Raw genomic sequence first — 24,441 nt, 5'->3', positions numbered from 1 at the left:
GTACAAGAATGCTTGTGATTTTTGTACATTGATTTTGTGTCCTGAGACTTTGCTGAAGTTGCTAATCAGCTTAAGGAGATTTTGGGTATAATTTATCATTAATCGAGCTGCCCTTTGGCCCACTTCCTTGTTGCTAAATCACATAGCACTAGATACTGACCATCTGCCTCCCCACTGTATGACGGACAGGATTTCTGACATCAGGGTCATAAGACTAAGAATTGACTTGCATCCCCATTGTTCCTACAGGGTCTCTGAACATTAGATCATAACACTTTCATTTAAGGATCACTTAAAATGTTTTTCAGGGCCAGGTGTGGTGGTGAGAGCCTGAAATCCCAGCACTTTGGGAGGCCAAGATGGGAGGACTGCTTGAGGCAGAGTTCAACCAGCTTGGGGAACATAGCGAGACCCCGTACCTTCCTACAAAAATATTAAAAAATTAGCTGGCCCTGGTAGTGCGTGCCTACAGTTCTATTTGGGAGGCTGAGTTTGGAGGACTGCTTGAGCCCAAAGAGTTCGAGGTTGCAGTGAGCTATAATCACACTGGGTGACAGAGCAAGTCCCTATCTCAAAAAACAAAAACAAACAGAAGATGTTTTTCAGACCCCGAATTCCAGCAAAACAGCTGATGTCAACCAGCTTGAAGATCCCACCAGAGGAAGGGGATCAGTATGAGAATAGTTTCTTCATCTCCCTGTCCTATGACTTCACTTTGCACTCTGTGATCAATTAACAATCTCTAAAACCCTAAAAAATCCTAACCTCAAATTCCTTAGAGTCATATCTGAGGTTTCTTCCCATCTCCTCATTCAAATTTTTCTTTTTTTTTTCTTGAGACAGGGTCTCTGTCACGCAGGCTGGAGTGCAGTGGGATGATCTCAGCTCACTGCAACTTCCGCCTCCTGAGTTTGAGCGATTCTCCTGCCTCAGCCTCCTGAGTAGCTGCAATAAAAAGCGTGTACTACCGTGCCTAGTTTATTTTTTGTATTTTTAGTAGAGATGGGATTTCGCCATGTTAGTCAGGCTGTTCTCGAACTCCTGAGCTTAAGCGATCTGTCCGCCTTGGCCTCCCAAACTGCTGGGATTATAGGTGTGAGCCACCATGCCCGACCTCCTGGTTCAAATTTTTATGATTCTTCTTTCTCTGCTGCAACCTGGTGTCTCAGTGTATTGACTTACTGTGTGCCTCAGGCAACAAATTTATTATGGTTACAATTCTTTCTCCCAAGTAAAACAAATTTAGAGATTCGTCTCTACAATTTTGACTTCAACGCTCTACCGGGAAAGTACCTGTTTTAAAAAAGGAAATGGGTTAACACTCTTAACTCTCAGGGAACCCAGGCTGGCTCCTAGCGATGACTATTTCCAATTCTAAGTAAGAGCTCATGAGGCACCTACATGATTCTTCGTATAATTGTGCCAGAGTCAGAACTAGAAGATATCTGTCACCAGTTCTCTGCCTCATTCTACGTCCCCATAGTTCCTTCAAGATTAACTGAATGTGCATGTTTGGAAGGGAGACTCAAAGTTATTTCAAGCGGCCAGGTGCTTTGCATGCCATATTTCACCCACCTTGAGGTTAGGATAGAATTACTTTCGGGAGCCCTATTTCTCAATCATGATGGCTACTCCTCTCATTTTCTAAGAATGGAGATAACATGGGAATTTCATCAGCCAATATTATACCAGTTGCCTTAACAAGTCCCCTTTTAAAATTCTTTGTCATACTGCTACTACTAGTACCACAAAACAAAGCCACATTGATTGCCCTTTGCATTTGAGTCTGCAAACATTTTCACTTTTCTTAGAGAACCATATTACTAATTGGTGTTGCCCATGGTTTTATGAACTGTATCTTTCAACTGTCCTTTTATATCTCAGCTGAGCTCTCAGAGTAGCAGGCGAGGGTTATGTCGGTTTCATCTAATGCCACACTCCTTCCCACGACACTGCCCTGTCTGCCACTCCCACATACTGTCCTGCCCGTATGGTGATGCTGCTTTTGAGGAGCTCTCATGCCACTTGAGCTTTGATTGATCTTTCAATATTCTGTCTAATCCTTCCCCAAGGTCGCCCTTAATGGAGGAAGGTGCTGGGAGTAAAATTCAAAACAGATTTGTGGCATTCACTAGCTTTGACTGGGGAGCCAGATGGATGAAATGGGGCCTCATGGGGACAGTAAAGAATTCTCACGCTCTCCCAGTGCCATAAACCCAGAGCGGCCTCCAAAAGGCTGAGCCGGAGGTGCTGTTGCAGATGGTGTCATCTAAACTGATGTCTCTAAATCAGTCAAGTCACTATGCTATTTGCTTTGTCAGATAAGTGACTCTGGGGAAATCAGGTAGGAGAGTGGGAAAATAAATTGCTCAAGCTGATAAATGTGAATCTTCAAAATCTATTGCAAATGCAGAAATTAAATAAGCTTGCCTTTCAGGAACCTCTTTCGTAACTCATCCACAGTGTGTGAGAGGGACAGAGGGAGTTACCAGAACACAAGCTCAACTTTAGCTTGGCTCTAACTCTGGTTGCAGGTTCTCCCTCCTACTCGGTGATCTAGTGTCCACAGATGGTGCCTGTGCAGCCCTGGGTTCCAGCTGGGTGAGAGGGCAAGGCCTCACGGAGCCGACATCTGCCACTCTGCATCCGTCTGAGCCCTCAGAAGCCTGGTTTTCAGTTTGAGGAATCAATCCCAATCCAGTAAAGCACTTACAGCTCTGGGGCTTTGATCTTTGCTTGGCAAATGCCCTAACTGCTGAGTTCTACATACTTTGCCATTTCTCCCTTATCTGCCTTCTTTCATACAAGCCCCAGCTTGTATGAAACCAGAGCCAGAGTTTTCTCCCTGTTTGGAACCCACTTCCTGATTCCTTGAACATGTGTGAGAGGAATGGGGGTGGGGGTAAGATGGGTTGGGGAAGGAAGGACAGAAGTTTATTATTTTATTTTTGCGACAGAGTCTCTTTCTGTCACCCAGGCTGGAGTGCAGTGGCGCCATCTCAGCTCACTGCAAGCTCCGCCTCCCAGGTTCACGCCATTCTCCAGTCTCAGCCTCCCAAGTAGCTGGGACTACAGGCGCCTGCCACCATGCCCAGCTAATTTTTTCTATTTTTTAGTAGAGACGGGGTTTCACCGTGTTAGCCAGGATGGTCTCAATCTCCTGACCTCATGATCCGCCCGCCTCGGCCTCCCAAAGTGCTGGGGTTACAGGTGTGAGCCAACACGCCCGGCCAAGAAAGGACAGAAGTTTAATGGAAAAACAAGAACAGAATTAAAATGCATTTATGGGCTGGCCACTGTGGCTCATGCCTGTGATTTCAATGCTCTGGAAAGCTGAGGTGGGAGTATTGCACGAGGCCAGGAGTTCAAGACCAGCCTGGGCAACATAGTGAAACATCGTCTCTACAAAACAAACAAACAAACAAACAAAAACAAAAACTAGCCCAGCTGTAGTGGCACCTGCCTGTGGTCCCAACTACTTGGGAGGTTGAAGCCAGAGGATGGCTTGAGCCCAGAGTCTGATGCTGGAGTGAGCTATGACTGCACCACTGCACCCCAGCCTGTGCAACAGAGTGACACCTGATTTCTAATACATAAAATGTATTCATGCTATATTTAAAAACTTTCTCAGCCGGGTGTGGTGGCACATGCCTGTAATCCCAGCACTTTGGGAGGCTGAGGCAGGTGGATCACTTGAGATCAGGACTTCAATGCCAGCCTGGCCAACACGGCGAGACCCTGTCTCTACTAAAAATTAGCTGGGCACGGTGCGCATGCCTGTAATCCCAGCTACTCGGGAGGCTGAGGCACAAGAATCGCTTGAACTCAGGAGGTGGCAGTTGCAGTGAGCTGAGATCGCATCACTGCATTCCAGCCTGGGCGACAGCAAGACTCTGTCTCCAAAAAAATAATAATGAAAACTTTTTCCCAAAGAGCTCTGAAATGGAAAAAGAGTGCAGAATAGCTTCAATTCAATGATGGCAAAGTTAAAATTCCTAACATGGTCTAACTGGCACACTCTGAATGATAGGAGAAACACAATGATATCCTTGCTGTTTTTAAACTTGAGCAACTCGAGTTGTTGATATGAGAGACAAACAATTAACATCTAAATGCAAGCTGACTTCTCACAGCTAGCATATACCTCAAGTAAGCAAGCCCATTTCATCTTCTTTTTCAGAATAGCTTCTTTCAATGAATCAGTATTCTCTACAATTTCATAACGTATATATGCTAGGATGCATTTGTCTTAAATGCAGTTATGTTTTGACTATTTGTAAGTAAAAGTGCATTAAAAACATAATGAAGCCCGTATTTTTTGCACTGTCTCTTAATTTTATGGTGGACAAAGCACCAATTTCTGAAATTCAATAAAAGCAAACCTTCCTTTGTTGTTCAGATCTTAGCAATGGGCTTAGTAGTTTTAACTTCTTCCATTTTGAAGCCTTCCATTTTTAGCCTTAAGTAGCTAAACATATAAAGGAAAGGAAGGAGAGATCATGTAAGTAGCTAATCAGATAAATGAAAACTGACTTGAAGTTTTTTTTTTTTTTTTAGACGGAATCTCGCGCTGTCGCCCAGGTTGGAGTGCAGTGGCGCAATCTCGGCTCACTGCAAGCTCCGCCTCCCGGGTTCACGCCATTCTCCTGCCTCAGCCTCTCCGAGTAGCTGGGACTACAGGCGCCCGCCACCACGCCCGGCTAATTTTTTGTATTTTTAGTAGAGACAGGGTTTCACCGTGGTCTCGATCTCCTGACCTCGTGATCCGCCCGCCTCGGCCTCCCAAAGTGCTGGGATTACAAGCGTGAGCCACCGCGCCCGGCCGAAGTTAAGTTTTATTCTCCCTTTCTTTTCTTGAATTGAGTAATAACATCTCTACTTTGGATTATGTTCAATAACCAAGAAAACAAACAGCACTTAAGTTTAAAAAAAAAACAAAAAAAGAAACCCAAATTCCATGAAATAATAGCTTGGTAATAGTATTAATATTCCAGAAAAAATATAAGAAGTTTGGTATTTAAAACAAAACAAATAGCCAAACTGCTTTCCTCATCTACCAAAATCCAACATTAAGTAAAACTTAAAACAGGCAATTTACCATCTCCATTGAAATGAATACATAGTCTCCAATTTATATGTTGTATTCTAAAGTAAGGACAGCTGAAAATCAAGATGTGCTCTCCACAAAAAGTGATATAAATGGCAGCTCAAGAGTTCCAGATGGTACAACACTACAAGGTGTTCTCAACAAAAAGTCTTTGTTAGACTTCAATAATACTATTTGGTACTTCTATCAGCAAATAGGAAGCATTCCAATACTTATTAGATCCTCTACCACCAGACACAGAAATTACCTAGAAAATAGAAATGTACTGCCAAATCTCAAACAAGAGGGCTACTGATTAAAACAAACAAAAACACCCTTAAGACATCTCACATACATACAGAAAACATGTCCGTCTTTGGGTTAAGATTGGTTGATTTTCCAGTAGTGCTGGGGTAGGTCTTCCTGATAGAGGGGTCCAGGCATGGCAGGGTCCCATAAGCGGCTGGTGAGGAGGACCCACTGCTTTGCCTCCTACCAGTGAGGAGCGAGGCTTTGGGGAAGGACTATGCATCCATCACTCCTGATGTTCTTTTCATGGCTCCCCTTCTCAGCTATTGTCCATCTACCTCCAGATGGCAGCAAATGACTTATTTTAGCCCCTTCTTCTCATTTAGATAAAAAGTGCAAATGTCTGATTCAGATACAAGACTGTATGGTCTTTGGTTAAATGTATAATCAAACAAGTATAAATGATACCAGTTCCTTCATTTTTCTGGCAAGAGGAGAGTAACAGCTGTCTGGAGAGGACTAGGGAAAGCTAAGGAATGGATTCACAAGAGAAGGGAAAGGGTAGAAGGTAAAGCTGAGGCTCGAACTTTTGCTTAGTGCCAGCATTGTTGATCTGTAGCTGAGCAAGCTTACATAAATGCATGTATACACAGGCATGGAGCTCTCTAACATGGAACTGAAGTGAAACCCTGTCTCTACAAAAAATTAGCCAGGCGTGGTGGCGGGTGCCTGTAATCCCAGCTACTCAGGAGGCTGAGGCAGAAGAATCGCTTGAAACAGGGAGGTGGAGGTTGCAGTGAACTGAAATCGCGCCACTGCACTCCAGCCTGAGCGACAGAGCGAGACTCTGTCTCAAAAAACAACAACAAAAACAAAAGCACTGGTACTTCATGTAACAAATTATGATTTGCATATGTCTGTACTTTTACAACATAACTGGCACTTGTATAAAGGAGATTCTTTGTCAAGGACTGAATCAAGGAACTTAACACCCTATTCTGGAAAAACCAGTATGCAATACTAGTAGGAGGAAGTAGAAAGCTTCTGTTTTCCTAGGCACAAGGCCTGTCTTCAAGAAACTTTCAAAACAAGTAGTTAGGCTTTGGCTGGCTTCCACACCATCTGCAAACCCCCAGGGCCTTCATGCAACCTTTAGCTACCTAGTGCTACCCAGTACCCTAAAGTGCTCTGCACCTTAAAACTCACCTGTTTTCTCCTTTTCCATTTCTGCCCCTATCAAAACTTCCTTTCTGCCAGGTGCAGTGGACTAACATCTGTAGTTCCAGCTGCTCAGGAAGGTGAGGTGGGAGGATCACTTGAGCCCAGGAATTTGAGTCCAGCCTGGGCAACACAGCAAGACCTCATTGCTTTAAAAAAAAAAAAAAAAAAAAGTAGGGCTCAGTGGCTCATGCCTGTAATCCCAGCTACGCAGGAGGCTCAGGCGGGAGGATTACTTGAGCCCAGGAGTTCAGGGCTGCAGTTAGCTGTGATTGTGCCACTGCACTCCACCCTAGGTGACAGAACAAGACCCCATCTCTTAAAAACAAACCAACCAAAAAACACAGGCTTCCTCTCAGAGAAGCGGGGTGGGCTCTACTTAGTAGCAATGTCTCTTAAAACAATCAACAGTAGCGTAATGTATCAATAATCAGATAGCAGACATCCCTCTCAGAGATCTATATATTTTCAGCCACCAAGCTTAAAATCTCAAATGTCAACTAGTAGGATTTCAGGCAAAATAAAAGAAAAGTAGAAAATAAAAATCAGAATGTAGATCCATGTTGGGAGAGGAGATTAACTTTCCAGGTAATTCATATGGAGAGTGTCTACACAGCTCCTGCGGGTCATTTCTGCTTCCTGTGGCTTTCTTTAGCTAAGGCCAGAAATTCAAAAAAATCCCAATGGTTATGGAGATCCCTCCTCACCCACCCATCCACCCAATGAAAAAGAATTTGTGGGGGGCAGGGGATATCACAAGAGAAAATGGCACACCAGGGTGTAATGTCTCAAATAAAAGGCTTACTTTACACTTAATACTAGTATATTACTGTTCATAACAATATATCGTAAAATTATCATGTTATAAAAATATATAATAAGATCTTATAAGAAACTCTGAATGGATTGACGCTTGATAATTCTTTTAAGTAGAATACAATGAAACAGTAGTGGCTGGCTGAGTTCCATCAATTTTTTTTAATTCTTTTTGACTTTTTCTCCTGGTCTTCTGTTATCCTTTCTGCAGGTCGCTTCTTCAACCCCTTCATTTTCCTGGTTTGTAGTTTGCTTAGGTCTTGCTTTTGCATATGAATCCTTCCATAAGTTGCACCAAAAGTATCATGGGAAATATTTTTCTTCTTCTTTGGCTACAATAAAATAATACGTATATATTTAATGGCCTTCTACTATAACGAGCCAGTAAAAACCTAGTCTGTAACAACTATCTTAGTAGCAATTTCCATTAGTGCCTGCCCCTTCGTGAGAGTATATAGCCCTATACACTTTTCTTCTCAAACTTAAGTGTGCATACAAATCACTTGCGATCTTGCTAAAATACAGATCCTAATTCAGTATGTCTAGGGTAGGGCCTGATATTCTGCACAATTCCCAGGTAAACTGTCAGGCCGCACTTTGAAAAACAAAACTATAAACTACACTAACCACTGTCACACATCAAGAAAATATCCTGTGTTTAGCTTAAGGAGTTGTGACTATCGTTTCAATTTCTATTGGCATTTTAGAGATTACATTCCTTCTTGTCTTTTAAAACTACTTAAAAAGTCAAAACACATTTTATGCACATATGGTTTACATACCCTGTACTCTAAATCCTCAGTCTTTATAGTGTACCAAACAACTCTTTCTTTTGCTGAAAACAGCAGTCTTGACTATCAGAAGGCACTTAGCCAAACCTCATGTCTGGGTTTTGCAACTCTTTTTTTTATTATCCCTTATTGTTGGCTTATTTGGTTCTGTCTCCTTTTCCTGGCTCTGTGAGTCCTAGTTTAAGCTATTGTATTGATCTCTTTACGTATGTCCTTGTCTTTTTTTTTGTCTGGCTCCGTCACCCAGGCTGGAGTGCAGTGGCGTGATCTCTGCTCACTGCAAGCTCCGCCTCTCTGGTTCACGCCATTCTCCTGCCTCAGCCTCCCAAGTAGCTGGGACTACAGGCGCCCACCACCACGCCCAGCTGATTTTTTGTATTTTTCATAGAGACGGGGTTTCACCGTGTTAGCCAGGATGGTCTCGATCTCCTGACCTTGTGATCCACCTACCTCGGCCTCCCAAAGTGCTGGGATTACAGGCATTGAGCCACCGCGTCTGGCCTATCCTTGTCTTTTAATATAATATGCCACAAATTCTTTTTGGAAAGAAAAAGGATTAAAGTAGAAAATGCAAATAAATATGGCACCAAGCTCTAACTCATATACCTTGAGAGCTTTTGGCATTTTCATAGATAATTTATAAAGGTCATCTGATGCCAGGTGTGTCCTCCTCAGAACCAGATTCAATGAGGGTCCCATCTCTTCCAATTCAATCCGTGGTGTTCTGCAACCAGATTTCTTCAACAGCAATCTTTAGGAAATAGGTAAAAAGAAATGTTGCTTTGACTTTCATAAAAGTCCTCTCCAAATATTTTTTGTTCAGGGGATTTACAATTCCATTAAATGATATAAAATGTTTAGAAAGACTTACTTAAATACTTCATACTATTCAAGCCAAGTGTATCCTTTGGTTCACTTTTTTTTTTATAAATTTTTTTTTTTTTGAGACAGAGTCTCGCTCTGTCACCCAGGCTGTAGTGCAGTGGTGCGATCTTGGCTCACTGCAAGCTCTGCCTCCCAGGTTCACGCCATTCTCCTGCCTCAGCCTCCCGAGTAGCTGGGACTACAGGCGCCTGCCACCACACCTGGCTAATTTTTTGTATTTTTAGTAGAGATGGGGTTTCACCGTGTTAGCCTGGATGGTCTCCATCTCCTGATCTCATGATCCATCCACCTCGGCCTCCCAAAGTGCTGGGATTACAGGCATAAGCCACCACGCCCGGCTTTTTTTTATAAGTCTTTTATCCCTTTTTGAGCTAAAGGGTCACACGAATATCAAATTAAAAAATTTTTTTTCCCTTTGAGGTCAAGGGCAGTTTGCTTATTTCTAAAAATCAGAAATAAAATTATACAATATCACTGAGAAACAGCCAAGTGAGATACAAAATTATTCTCAGAAATGAAATAAAATCCTTTGATTTGACTTCTTCATCTTACTCATAGATTTATGTATAAAAGTAATTTTAATTGGCTTTTTCTTTGAAATAGTATGTTTATACAATTAACAAGTTCTTATCTAAGACTGTAGGAGCTAAACCAACCCATTCAGAATCACCTTTTCCTCATAGCACAGACATTTACTAACTTCCTTACATTGAAGTGAATTTTAAAATCTTAAAATAACAAAATCACAACTTTCTGAATACCCTATGTCTAAACAGCTCTGGATCTGGAAACACTGGTGGAGGGGAACTGGGGAATACAGGCACGATAAAGTGATGGTGGAGCAGCCAGGTGCGGTGGCTCACCATGTAGTCCCAGCACTTTGGGAGGCTAAGGCAGGCAGATCACCTGAGGTCAGGAGCTCCAGACCAGCTGGCCAACATGGTGAAACCTCATTTCTACTAAAGACACAAAAAATTAGCCGGGCATGGTGGCGCATGCCTGTAGTCCCAGCTACTCAGGAAGCTGAGGCAGGATAATCACTTAAACCCGCGAAGCGGAGGTTGCAGTGAGCCGAGATCGCCCCACTGCACTCCAGTCTGGGAGACAGGGTGAGACTCCGTCTCAAAAACAAACAAAAAGGCCGGGCGCGGTGGCTCACGCTTGTAATCCCAGCACTTTGGGAGGCCGAGGCGGGGCGGATCACGAGGTCAGGAGATCGAGACCACGGTGAAACCCCGTCTCTACTAAAAATACAAAAAATTAGCCGGGCGTGGTGGCAGGCGCCTGTAGTCCCAGCTACTCGGAGAGGCTGAGGCAGGAGAATGGCGTGAACCCGGGAGGCGGAGCTTGCAGTGAGCCGAGATTGCGCCACTGCACTCCAGCCTGGGCGACAGAGCAAGACTCTGTCTCAAAAAAAAAAAAACAAAAAACAAAAAAACAAAAAAAGAAATCAGGGGCATGTATTTTAATTTTCAACTAAAATTTTTTCTTCCACTTAAAAGTGCTAATTTTCAGCTAGTTAGAAAACTTGTCAATTCAAAACAGCACATGGCATATCCAATAGATTCAAATCACCCAAGTACTACTATACACTGCCAAAAGCACCTTTTAATTAACTGAAGTACCTTTTAATTAACTAAAAATAATTTTTAAAATTGATTTATAATAGATGTACATAGTTTCAGGGTGCATATAATAATTTAATATTGTGCCTTTTTATTCACACAAGTGTCCTAATGAATTAATTTTTTGAGTGGTACATAAAATTAAGATTTCCAAATAACTATGTATAATTACCTATGTTGCTATTTCATTAAAGAATTAAGTACAATGTCATACTTATCTGTGTAGATGATCTGATCTTAATCATTTCAGTGAGTATGTTTACTGGAAGATCAAACTGATTTAAGGAAATACTCTCTAGCTTTTAGTTATCTGCAAACAGAACCCAGTTCTTTCTCTCTCAGATGGGCTCAAGCTGGTAGATATGCTAACTGGTAATTTCTACTATTTTTAAATATTATTTGCCTATTTCTTGAGGAAGACTGACATTACTACTAATGTTCAAATTGTAATTTCCTCATTTTTCTCCCTCTCGTACACTTCTGTGGCTGAAAGTCTGTTTTCATTAAGTAAACTCCTCTATTAGAATGTTGTGTTTGCTTTTTAAAGTATGCTAACACTTTGTTTTGCATATTTTCCCCCCATAAGGCCTAACCATCGTGCAAAGGCACATGTGGCATTACTAACGATTTTGTTTCATATTAATAGCTCTGACCCTGTAGTGAATAAAATTTCCCGAGGGATGTAAATAGTCACTCACATATAAGGAATAATTACTATAGGATGTATAGGAACAGTGGTCAATAACACTATGATTTATTCACCCAACAGATCATGTTAAAGGTTATATTAATATAATTTCCTGTTTAGAGTTCCCTTCATCCAAAACGCTCAAAACCATTTTACAAGCCTCATTAATCTTCACAAATAAAGTGTGTGAATATTAAATATTACCATTTTCAAATTGCATAAGGGCTAATTTGCAGTAAGAGAGAGGGAAAGGGTTCCACAGTATAGCTAGCCCAAAGAATGCCTGGGGAGCTGAGTTAAGTCAGACATACTTTCTGGTATATGCCCATTTATGAGTACCTCTTTACTCTTATAAAGCAGTACTGTCAATCTTAGGGGGACGTCAGAATTATCTAAATGGTATTGCTATAGTTTGCAGAGGAAGAAACAAAGACCCTGAGAAGTGGTGACCTGCCCATGTCACGTGGCTGAGCCCAGCTCAGAGCCAGGTCAGTAGGCTCAGAGGTGATGCTGAATCTCTGGACCACCCCCTTCCTCCCATCCTCAATGCTCCCCAAGTGTGGCACAGCCTCTGGAAGCTAAGCTGATCCACATGTTTAGTGATTCTTTCAAGTAGCAGCTCACTCTCAATCACACTGTCCATTTTCTATTTCAAATTAATAGCTAACAAGTATTACAAGGCACATATGGAACATCTAGTGATCAAAATTACATACTAGGGTCTCTGATTTTAAAAATTCAAACTTTTTTTTCATTATGAAAGATGTCATGCTAGTGTAAAGGTAATTCTAGCAATCAGATTTTTGGTGGATCTATGTATTATAGTTACACTGCTAGTTTTTTATTTTTGTTTTTATTTTTATTTTTTGAGACAGAGTCTTGCTCTGTCACCAGGCTGGAGTGCTATGGCACAATCTAGGCTTGCTGCAATCTCCGACTCCATGGTTCAAGCAATTCTCCTGCCTTGGCCTCCTGAATAGCTGGGATTACAGGCATGCGCCACCATGTCCAGCTAATTTTTTGTATTTTTAGTATAGATGATGTTTCACCGTGTTGGCCAGGATGGTCTTCATCTCCTGGCCTCGTGATCTGCCCACCTCGGTCTCCCAAAGTGCTGCTGGGATTACAGGGATGAGCCACCGCGCCCGGCCTTACTGCTAGTTTATTCTTTTTTTTTTTTTTTTTTTTTGAGATGGAGTCTCGCTGTCACCCAGGCTGGAGTGCAGTGGTGCGATCTTGGCTCACTGCAACCTCTACCTCCCAGGTTCTCCTGCATCAGCTTCCTGAGTAGCTGGGATTACAGGTGCACACCATGTTGCCCAGCTAATTTTTGTGTTTTTAGTAGAGATGGGGTTTCACCATGTTGGCCACGCTGGTCTCAAACTCCTGACCTCAGGTGATCCACCCATCTTGGCCTCCCAAAGAACTGGATTACAGGCATGAGCCACCACGCTGGGCCAGTTTATTCCTGTTCTAAAGTCTGACTTGATAATTCTCTATTTTGTTTTATTTTCTCTGTATCTTTCTTTACAAATAAATCCTTTTCACTAAATACAAGTGAATACTTTCTGTGAAACCGTTCAACACAGAAGAGTTTTAGGCTACTGTTATTCATTTCTTACTCTCAACGATTTTTTATCGTTATATTTTTATCTCCCTTGTATCCCAGAGGGCATACATACCCACCTGAGGCAGGAGAATCGCTTGAATGCGGGAGGCAGAGGTTGCAGTGAGCTGAGATTATGCCACTGCACTCCAGCCTGGGCAACAGCAAGATCCCGTCTCAAAAAATGAAGTGTTCCAGGTCGGGCATGGTGGCTTATGCCTGTAATCTCAGCACTTTGGGAGGCCAAGGCGGGTGGATCACAAAGTCAGGAGATCGAGACCATCCTGACTAACATGATGAAACCCCGTCTCTACTAAAAATACAAAAACAAAATTAGCCAGGCGTGGTGGCGGGTGCCAGTAGTTCCAGCTACTTGGGAGGCTGAGGCAGGAAAATGGCGTGAACCCGGGAGGCTGTAGTGAGCTGAGATTGTGTCACTGCACTCCAGCCTGGGCAACAGAGCAAGACTCTGTCTCAAAAAAAAAAAGAAAAGAAAGGTGTTCCAGATTTCTGTTTTTTTCAGAGTTTGAAATACTTGCATACGTATAATGAGATATCTTGGGGATGAGACCCAAGTCTAAACACAAAATTCATTTATGTTTCATATACAGTTTATACACATAGCCTGAAGGTAATTTTATACAATTTTTATCTTATTATTTTATGTCTGAGATGGAGTTTCACTCTTGTTGCCCACGCTGGAGTGCAATGGCATGATCTCGGCTCACTGCAACCTCTGTCTCCCCGGTTCAAGCAATTCTCCAGCCTCAGCCTCCCAAGTAGCTAGGATTATAGGTGCCCACCACCATGCCTGACTAATTTTTGTATTTTTAGTAGAGACGGTGTTATGCCACGTTGGCCAGGCTGGTCTAGAACTCCTGACCTCAGGTGATCCACCCGCCTCAACCTCCCATGTGCTAGGATTACAGGTGTCTAGCCAACATAAGTTGTTTTTTTTTTTTTTTCCAGACAGTCTCACTCTGTCGCCTAGGCTGGAGTGCAGTGGCACGATCTCAGCTCATTGCAACCTCTGCCTCCCAAGCTGAAGCAATTCTTGTGCCACAGCTGCCCGAGTAGCCGGGATTATAGGCGTGTGGCCCAGGCTCAAGTAATTCTCATGCCACAGCCTCCCAAGTAGCTGGGATTACAGGCGTGCGCCACCATACCCAGCTAATTTTTGTATTTTTTAATAGAGACAGGGTTTCTCCATGTTGGCCAGGGTGGTCTTGAACTCCTCACCTCAAGTGATCCGCCCACTCTCTGCAACCTCTGCGTCCTGGGCTCAATTGTCCTGCCTCAGCCTCCTAAGTAGCTAGGAGGACAGGCCTGTGCCACCATGTCCAGCTAATTTTTGTATTTTTAGTAGAGATGGGTTTCGCTGTGTTGGCCAGGCTGCTCTTGAACTCCTGGCCTTGAGCAATCCACCCACCTCGGCCTCCCAAAGTTCTGGGATTACAGGCGTGAGCCACCATGTCCATCCTGAATACTTTTTTATATTAGTGATTTTTCATCTTTTATTTCTTGTTCTCTAAATAACAGTCATCTACTGTATAGTGTAATACATACTTAGAAGCCCCCAAATCACATATGGAAACTCAAACAGGAGACTTAAGGGGCTTTCGATCTTAACCAGCTAAAAATTACTATAAAGTCTCTAATTACATCTTATGATCATTAGGTATTTTACTGCATTTTGCCTTATTATTTTATTTTTAGTGAGAGGAAAATAGAAAAACAGAAGTGGTGGTATTAATCATATGGAGAAAAAGAACTAAGTGTCTCTGACTGAATACAGTTGAGCCCAAGATGGAAATTATTAGCTAAGAGGTGAATATTTAAGTTTCATTTGGACATTCATAGGACATAAAGCTGGTCAGTCATGTATTTTCATTGTGAAGGAAAACAAAATAAAAACCATGTACGAAATGCTAGATACAAATGGTTGGACAAACAACACTACTGTACAGAAGACACTGTCAACACCAAGCTGTCAGCTCTCAGGCTGCAATGCCAGCCACACCATAGCTCAAAATGTACAGCAAAGTCTAAATTCAATGTACAGAGAAAGGCAATTTGTGGGAGTCAGTGTATTCTTTAGGAAACTGTGGGCTCTGTCAGCCAGTACCAACGCCTTAAAAAAGAGAAGTCACACACTTATCTCAAGAACCACAATTACAGCATGTCAATAACTCTTTAATAAACATAGAATCTGCTTAAGAGTTTTTTTTTTGTTTTTTTTTTTCCTGAGACAGGGCCCTCACTTTGTTGTCCAGGCTGGAGTGCAGTGGCACAATCATGGCTCACTGCAACTTCCACCTCCCAGGTTCAAGCGATTTTTGTGCCTCAGCCTTCTGAGCAGCTGGAACTACAGGCATGTGCCACCATGCTGGGCTAATTTTTCTGTTTTTTTTTAGTAGAGATGGGGTTTCATCATGTTGGCCAGGCTGGTCTTGAACTCCCGGCCTCAAGTGATCTGCCTGCCTCAGCCTCCCAAAGTGCTGGGATTACAAGTGTGAGCCACCATGCTCGGCCTGCTTAAGATTTACATTTATATTGTGGTAGGGGTAGAAGGCCTAGGCTAGAGAGACAGAGTGAAATGAATCTACCACTGAATCTTCTTATTCCTTTTAGACTCAATTATTTAGACTTAGGGTTTTGAGATTTGCTTTGGCTGGCCAAGGATTTGTGGCTTAGTGCTGTAAATCCAACCAAGAACAATAAAGAGATGCTGCATAAAGCTAGGAAGGGTTGGTGCACCTGGCTCAGCGACAGTGCAGCATCAGATGCTCTGGGGCACTAGAAAAGCAGGGTTTCAGAGGCAAAGGACTGAGGATCAGCACAGAGCTGCTGCCACTGCTATCCTGCCAACTCTCCAAAAAACCTTTTGGCCAGATACCAATTCTAAGTTTGGGCTCTATAAAACAGTCACACAGTTTTAAACACTAACCCTGAGGATTAAGAAAATATGTGAAGAAATGCACTTACTTATAGCTTCGAAAGTAAATCTTCCCATTCAGTGCAGTGAAGTGCAGAACATACTCTAATCCAGCCAGGCGGATATTTGATACTGTGGGGCCTCTGAAGAAATCTAAAAGCACATATTAAATTATTAACAAAACAAAACAAATACTTGCAAAATTCAGTTACAAAGAACTGCACTCTAAACAGTTTTGCTCCAATACTTATCTAAAAAAGCACAAAAAATGATTCCTGAAAAAGGTCTGAAGGTCCCACCCCTTAAAGCATTTAATCTCATGACTTTATTTTGGTATTCAGTTCACTGAGACATTTAATGTTTCAGTTTTGAAGTTCTTCCTCTGAGTCAGCTCAGCATCAAAAAATCATATCCATTGAAAATATTAACTTTTAAAAAATGTAAATAAAAGCATAAAATTTTAATCTACTGGTAGATGAAGATAGCAAATTTCTATAAAAATGGCTGTTCAAACTGACTATTAAAATCAAATTAGCCTTAATTTTTTTTTCTATGAGGGAGGCCAACAAGAAAAAAATTCTAATAAGAAATCTTGATTATATGAGCAAAGGATAAGAAACTTTATAAACTGTTAATGCCAGAAAAGAACCTTGGATATCAGTGATAGGCTTTTTTCTCACAAAGTGGTAATCATATCACCGGCGGCACACGAGAGCATTTTAATGATACAAAGCCAGATATAATTTACTACATATTTATTTTATCCTGTACCATTCTCCATTTACAATAGGGACATAAAGTTTTCTTTTAAAAAGAGTAGTCAGCCAGGCACAGTGGCTCATGCCTGTAATCCCAGCAATTTGGGAGACTGAGCTGGGCAAATTGCTTAAGCTCAGGAGTTTGAGGCCAGCCTGGTGAAACCTCATCGCCACTAAAAGTATAAAAAATTAGCCAGGTGGTAGTCCCAGCTACTGAAGAGGCTAAGGTGGGAGGATCGCTGATCCCACCACTGGACTCCAGTGAGAATGACAGAGCAAAACTCTGTCTCAAACAATAACATAAAAAGAGGAGTCAATTAAAAGAAAATCTCCAGTGAACTGCACGTTAAGGATACTACACGGACTTGGCTATGAAAGAAGTTTGGAAAACAAGTGTGATACCTTAATTTTGCAGCTGAGAAAATGGAACCTCATGGAGGCTAAATGGAAATTCATGAATAACATTTGGCTAAGATAAAAGTTCTATATAAAAGTTTATCCAAGTTTGCTTAGGAAGAACTGCCCAAGGCAGGTGATGTAGTAACTAGGAAATTCTATTCTGGTCCCATTCTGTAGCCACCTAGTATTTTCCTTCCTGCTTCCCATTAGCCCATAAGATGCAGGTTATCTCCATGTGCACAGATGTACACATCTTTTGTTGTCTGCTTTTCCTTTCTTGTGCATAACCAAAAGAAAATCACAGGCCAGGCGCAGTGGCTCATGCCTGTAATCCCAGCACTTTGGGAGGCCGAGGCGAGCAGATCACGAGGTCAGGAGATCGAGACCATCTTGGCTAACACAGTGAAACCCCGTCTCTACTAAAACTACAAAAAATTAGCCGGGTGTGGTGGCACGTGCCTGTAGTCCTAGCTACTTGGGAGGCTGAGGCAGGAGAATCACTTGAACCTGGGAGGCGGAGATTGCAGTGAGCCGAGATCGCGCCACTGTACTCCAGCCTGGGTGACAGTGCGAGACTCAGTCTTGAAAAAAAAAAAAAAAAAAAAACCCAAAAAAACAAAAAACACAGCATTAATGTGTATAAAACAAACACAAGTGGGCAGGCACATTTATACACCACCTTTCTCTACTCCCCCAAACAAGAAAAAAAAAAAAAAACCTAATGAACATTTTTAATTTACAACAAGTACATATATTACATATATTTATACATATATTAAACTAGAGATGGGGGTCTCACTATGTTGCCCAGGCTAGTTTCGAACTCCTAGACTCAAGCACTCCTCCTGCCTTGGTCTCTCAAAAGTGCTAGGATTACAGGCATGAGCCACCGCGCCTGGCCTGGGACATTTTTATAAAACAAGTTTGTACTTTTCAAGATATTTTAATCCAAATATCATAATAAAGAGCTTTCCCATGATTTTGCCAAAGCCTGACTCTCCTTCAGTGGCCAAGTTAATAAAGCCCGCTCATTGGTGTGGCATTACCGAAGTCAGAGTAGTTCTGGGGAACGAAATATGTACATTCCAGTCTGCTCTGAAACAACTTCCATAATGCAAAATTTTCAAGACATCTGTGCTTTGGGAGAAAACTTTAGGAACACAATAAGCACACGGAAAAGTACTCTTTATTAAGTCAAAATTTCTAAGACTATGCATATAAAAGGATTTTCAGTCTGTATCCAATAGTTCTAAGTAGTCATCCTTTTATTACAACATTTTATCTTAACTGCCAAACTGAAATTTCACTGAAGTTTGCAAATCATCAAGGTAACACAAACAAGTAATGAATGAAAATGGGAGGGCTTTAATGGTAGTACTTAGTAACCGAAAAGCAAATAAGTCTAACAGCATGGTATTTTTCTGGCTAGAACACAACAGAGTATTGTTTACACATGAATACCATTGGCAAGAATCCATTCACTTAATAAATTGTACCAGAGCACCTATTATGCAAAATGATAAATGACATATAGCATCTTTCTATCAGGGGCCCTGCATTCTAGGTAGATATGAATACATACAAACAACTGCAATTTAAAGTAGCACATTAAAAGGAGAGCAGTATAAACCATGCTGGAAGTTCTGAGGAGAGATCTAGTTGGGAAAGATCTCATGCAAGTGGTATATACACTGTTAGGATTTTGACCAAGAAGTATGATAAATAACTTTATGAACCTGATAAGCTAAAGTATAATAATACTGTATAAATAGAAGCATGGCCAGGCTCAGTGGCTCATGCCTGTAATCCCAGCACTTTGGGAGGCCAAGATGAGTGGATCACCTGAGGCCAGGAGCTCGAGACCAGCCTAGCGAACATGCCGAAACCCCGTCTCTACAAAAAATACAAAAATTATCCAGGCGTGGTGGTGAATGCCTGTAATCCCAGCTACTCAGGAGGCTGGGGCAGAAGAATCGCTTGAACAGCTGATGTGGAGGTTGCAGTGAGCTGAGATTGCACCATTGCACTCCAGCCTGGGCGACAGAGTGAGACTCCATCTCAAAAAATAAACAAATAAGAAATAAAAGCATGTACTTTGGAGAGACCTAAGTTCAAAACTTTAATATGCCACTTGGTAAATGCATGAGCTTAGAAAAGCTACTCACCTGTCCAGGCCTCAGTTTTCTCAATGGTATAATGAAAATCAGAATTAAAAATTCCTCTACTCCAAATTGTTTAAAAAACCACATATATAATATGCTACCATTTAAGAAGGGAAGAATAGGCCAGGCACATTGGCTCACACCTCCAACTTTGGGAGGCTGAGGCTGGAGGGCTGCTTGAGCCTAGGACTCTGAGACCAGCCCAAGCAATGTAGCAAGACCTCATGTTTACAAGAAATAAAAAAAATTAGCTGGGCATGGTGACGTGTACCTGTGGTCCCAGCTACTGAGGGGAATGAGGTAGGAGGATCGCTTGAGACCAGAAAGTTGAGGCTACAATGAGCCATGATCACGCCACTGCACTCCAGCCTGGGCAACAGAGTGCAGAGTGAGACCCTGTCTCAAAAAAAAAAAAAAAAAAGTAAACAAATTCAGAATGAACAAAATGGGTATCTTGCATGAAAAAAAGTTAACTTTTCTTTTTGGTCAATTAAGGAAAAAAAAAAAAGGAACTTCCTAAACGAAAGCCCTTCATACATTTCTTGCTCCCTACTGATATTTCCTTTGAACACACAACATAAACCGAAGAGCAGTTGTTTTACTTCATATTTATACTGAAAACTCAACTTCCCTTGGTGCCCTACATCTAAATCTGCTCCTCTTCTACCTTTCTGCTTCTGTCCAGATTCCTTTTTGGTTTTCACTCGCTTCCCCTCATCACTGCATTAAGTGATCATTCCTGCCATCTAGTGGAAGCACAAAATAATGAGAAGGTGGGGCTTATTAAAATACAAAAAACATTTAAACAAATGCAAACAAAAGCTCTCTGTGTTGCAACAAATTGTAAGTATCTGCCTCACTGACAATAAACAATTATATGGGAGACCTAGGGGAAAGAGAGAAAGGCAGAAAATCTAGGTCAATGGAGTACAAGTAATGGAAATCTTAGCTGAAAATCTGGCTGACATTTTGGCTGGAAAAATAACCTTGACCAGACACGGTGGATCACGCCTATAATCTCAGCACTTTGAGGATGCCAGGGCAGGCAGATCACTTGAAGTCAGGAGTTCAAGACCAGCCTGGCCAACATGGTGAAACCCAGTCTTTACAAAAAATATAAAAAATTAGCCGGGTGTGGTGGCATGCACCTGTGGTCCCAGGTACTAAGGAGGCTAAGGCAGGAGAATTGCTTGACCCTCGGAGGTGGAGGTTGCAGTGAGCTGAGATCGTGCCGGGGTGACAGAGTGAGACTATGTCTCAAAAAAAAAGAAAGCAAAGAAAGAAAGAAAAATACCCTTGATAATTTGGGATATATAATATTGAGAGAAGGAAATATTAGTCATTGTCTTTCATGTATGAATTTAATTCATGGAAAATATGGATAAGAACCTATAAAGATTCTAGAAGGGATCATGGGAATGTTTACCACAGGCAAGATGGACAGCAGGGGAAGAAAAGCTCAGGCTTTGGAAGCATTGGGTTTCAACTTGGCCTTACCTACTTAATAGCTCTCATTTAACTTCTCAGAGCCCCTGTTTGTTTTCCCATCTGTGAAATGGGAATGTCATCGAACTCAAGAACTTTTGTAAAGATTAAACAGATAATACTGGTTCTTAGTTTCTTTTTTAAAAAGTAGCTATTGCTAATAAGGGAAATAAATTCTAAAAATTAGAATCCCAAGAATGGGTGACAGGTTTTTTTCCCCTAAAAATTATAATCCTGACAATAAAGACCATAAATAATCCCAAAAAGGAAAAATGAAAGCAATGTGTTTGTCACAGTTTTTTTGGTGGGTTCAGATTTGTAAAGCATGTGCATACAACTTAATTTTATATGCCATCAATTTTTCAAAAGTGATCTAGGGCAAAGTATATAAAAATTTAAAACAAGGGTAACAAAAAGTATAGCATAAGCTTGTAAGCATGGTGCAAGAAAAGCTCAAATGGAATAAAGTAGACAATGCCACTGAGCATCAGATGGAGGCCTCGCAGCTGTCAACACTAAGGTGAAATAGGACCATAAAGGGCTGCTGCTTTGAGAGTAACAGTGTCCTGTGCAGGAAAAGCTGAATCTCTCAATCCCCATGAGGGAAAAGCAGCAAAAAATTCAGTAAGAAGATTTTCTTAAATTAGAGAGAGCTAGGTGTGGTGGTTCATGCCTGTAATCTCACCACTTTGGAAAGCTGAGGCAGGTGGATTGCTTGAGCTCAGGAGTTTGAGACTGGCCTGGGCAATATAGGGAGACCCCCATCTCTACAAAAAATTAAAATAAAAATTAGCTGGGCATGGTGTGAACCTGTAGTCCCAACTGCTCAGGAGGTAGAGGACTGCTTGAGCCCAAGAGGTTGAGGCTGAAGCATGAACCCTATTATGTAATCAAGATACATACAATCTTGAAATTTTAATCCCTCAACTTTCTAAATTCAATTTTAAATGACGCTAGGAATGACAGGAGATGGGTGCAGGAATTTTATAAAACACTATACAAATAATACCTAAGTTACTAACACATCCAGAAATAATCATCTACACAGTACATCAGCCGCTTTAACTCTCCCGAGATGCTTAGGTGCTTTCCTACTGCTGGTAAGGGTAAAAAAAAAGAGAAAGGTCCAAAAAAAGGAGGAAAACGAAGTTGTGCTCACTTTGGCAGCGCATATACTAAAACTGGAACCATACAGAGAAGATTAGCACGGTCCCTGCGCAAGGATGGCATGCAAATTTGTGAAGCACTCCATTATTTTAAGTATATAAGTATTATTTTTAAAATAAGAGAAAAAAGAAGTTACAAACCTAAAGTAGCAAAGTGCCACCAGTGAGAGTCTGAGACTGCCTTCCTGAGCTACCCTGAAGATAATAAATACTAAAATACTTACCAATAAGAAGACTTTTTAGTCTTCTATAATCTTCTGTTACATCAAAATCATCACCAGCAAATATTAGCATGGGTTTTGTTCCCTCAGGACATTTACCGTTCTAAAAAAAAAATGCAATTATATAATTACCAAAGTCTAAACTGTTTATATATTGATTTTATTTTTTATATTTATTTATTTATTTTTTGAGATGGAGTCTCACTCTGCCATCCAGGCTGGAGTGCAATGGCACAATCTCAGCTCACTGCAACCTCCACCTCCCAGGTTTAAGCGATTCTCCTGCCTCAGCCTCCCAAGTAGCTGGGACTACAGGTGCACGCCACCATGCCCGGCTAATTTTTTTGTATTTTTCGTACAGACTGGGTTTCATCATGCTGGTTAGGCTGGTCTCAAACTCCTCACCTCAAATGATCCACCTGCCTCGGCCTCCCAAAGTGCTGAGATTACAGGTGAGAGCCACTGTGCCTGGCCTATACTGATTTTAAAGTAGTCAATACTTTACACTAATTTGTTTTCACATTTTATTAAATGTTCTAAAACTATGTCTGTGAATACTGATATTAGAGCTAAAAACAGAGGTGGGATTTTTTTTTTTTTTTTTTTTTTAAAGAGGCAGGGTCTCACTGTGTTGCCTAGGCTGGACTCAAACTCCTGGGCTCAAGGCATCCTCCAAGTAGCTGGGACTACAGGTGCGGGTCTGGCTAAGATGACATTTTTAAGCTTCTAGACTTCTATACTAAAAAAAAAAAAAAAAAATCTTTGTCCCATTCATTTACATTACCAAATAAAAGATGGCAAAAGAATGATGTAAAGGGCTTAACATTAGTCTATGCAAAGAATAAAATTAAAAGTTACTCTTGCAAAAGGAAAACAAAACATAACACAACACAACCAACCAAGTAACCAAAATAGACTTCTGATGGCCAGCATCCCTGAATCAAAATAAATTTAAGGCCAGGTGTGATGGCTCACTTTGGGTGATAGAGCGAGATGCCGTCTCAATTAAAAAAAAAAAAAAACGAAGGCTATAGGCTAGGTGTGGTGGCTTACACTTGTACTCCCAGCACTTTAGGAGGCCAAGATGGGCAGATCGCTTGAGCCCAGGAGTTTGAGACCAGCCTGGGAAACATGGTCTCTATAATCCCAGCACTTTGGGAGGCCAAAGCAGGAAGACGGCTTGAAGCCAGGAGTGAGTTCAAGACCAGCCTGGGCAACACAGTGAGACCTCATCTCTAGAAAAACCTTTTTTTTTTTTTCTGAGACGGACTTTCACTCTTGCTGCCCAGGCTGGAGTGCAATGGCGCTATCTCGGCTCACCACAACCTCCACCTCTCAAGTAGCTGGGACTACAGGCATGCGCCATCACACCTGGCTAATTTTGTATTTTTAGTAGAGATGGGGTTTCCCCATGTTGGTCAGGCTGGTCTTGAACTCCCGACCTCAGGTGATCTGCCCGCCTTGGCCTCCCAAAGTGGTGGGATTACGGGCATGAGTCACCACCGCACCTGGCCAAAAAAAACTTTCAAAAATTAGCTGGGCATGCTGGTGAGTGCCCATGGTCCCAGCCACTCGGAATGTGAGGTAGGAGGATCGCTTGAGCCCAGAAGGTGGAGGCTGCAGTGAGCCATGATCGTGCCACCATACTCCAGCCTGGGTGACAGAGTGAGACCTTGTCTCATGAATAAATAAGTTTAATTATAATTTATTTGTACCACTGTGCCTTTCCTACTATATCCTATAAAAAGTATTTTAAAATGAAGGTTATGGGCTGGGCACAGTGGTTCACGCCTGTAATCCCAGCACTTTCAGAGGCAGAGACGGGCTGATCACTTGAGGTCAGGAGTTTGAGACCAGCCTGGCCAACATGGTGAAACCCTGTCTCTACTAAAAATATAAAAAATTAGCTGGGCGTGGTGGTACACGCCTGTAGTCCCAGCTACTCCAGAGGCTGAGGCAGGAGAATCGCTTGAACCCAAGAGACAGAGGTTGTAGTGAGCCGAGACTGCACCACTGCACTCTAGCTTGGGTGATAGAGCAAGAAGCCATCTCAATTAAAAAAAAAAACGAAGGCTATAGGCTAGGTGTGGTGGCTTACACTTGTAATCCCAGCACTTTAGGAGGCCAAGATGGGCAGATCGCTTGAGCCCAGGAGTTTGAGACCAGCCTGGGAAACACGGTCTCTACAAAAAAAATACAAAACAGGCTGGGCACGGTGACTCACCCTTATAATCCCAGCACTTTGGGAGGCCAAGGCAGGCGCATCACTTGAGGTCAGGAGTTTGAGACCAGTCTGGCCAACATGGCGAAACCCTGTCTCTACTGAAAACCATGAAAAGTAGCCAGCTGCA

At 41.9% G+C, this 24,441-nt stretch overlaps 1 protein-coding gene and 1 non-coding gene across 5 annotated transcripts in view; one reads left to right on the top strand and one right to left on the bottom strand.

Moving 5' to 3' along the window:
• Window positions 1-7,514: 7,514 nt before the first annotated feature.
• Window positions 7,515-24,441, bottom strand: part of RPF2 (ribosome production factor 2 homolog) — a 41,550-nt gene continuing 24,623 nt past the window's right edge. For all 4 annotated transcript variants that reach the window (XM_032156718.2, XM_058435484.1, XM_058435483.1 and 1 more), the window contains exons 7-10: window positions 22,094-22,193; window positions 15,950-16,052; window positions 8,767-8,911; window positions 7,515-7,701 (exon numbers count right to left, since the gene is read on the bottom strand). In XM_032156718.2, the coding sequence (XP_032012609.1) occupies window positions 7,522-7,701; window positions 8,767-8,911; window positions 15,950-16,052; window positions 22,094-22,193 (528 nt within the window). In that variant the 3' untranslated portion in view covers window positions 7,515-7,521. The remainder of the gene's footprint in view (window positions 7,702-8,766; window positions 8,912-15,949; window positions 16,053-22,093; window positions 22,194-24,441) is intronic.
• LOC116477101 (U6 spliceosomal RNA) lies at window positions 21,855-21,961 on the top strand. Its single transcript, XR_004250349.1, has one exon. It is a non-coding gene; the product is annotated as a U6 spliceosomal RNA (small nuclear RNA).

Source organism: Hylobates moloch, unplaced genomic scaffold, assembly GCF_009828535.3.
Source record: "Hylobates moloch isolate HMO894 unplaced genomic scaffold, HMol_V3 SCAFFOLD_2, whole genome shotgun sequence".
In the NCBI taxonomy this organism is placed as follows: Eukaryota; Metazoa; Chordata; class Mammalia; order Primates; family Hylobatidae; genus Hylobates; species Hylobates moloch.
This window is presented reverse-complemented; position numbering and strand designations above follow the sequence as displayed.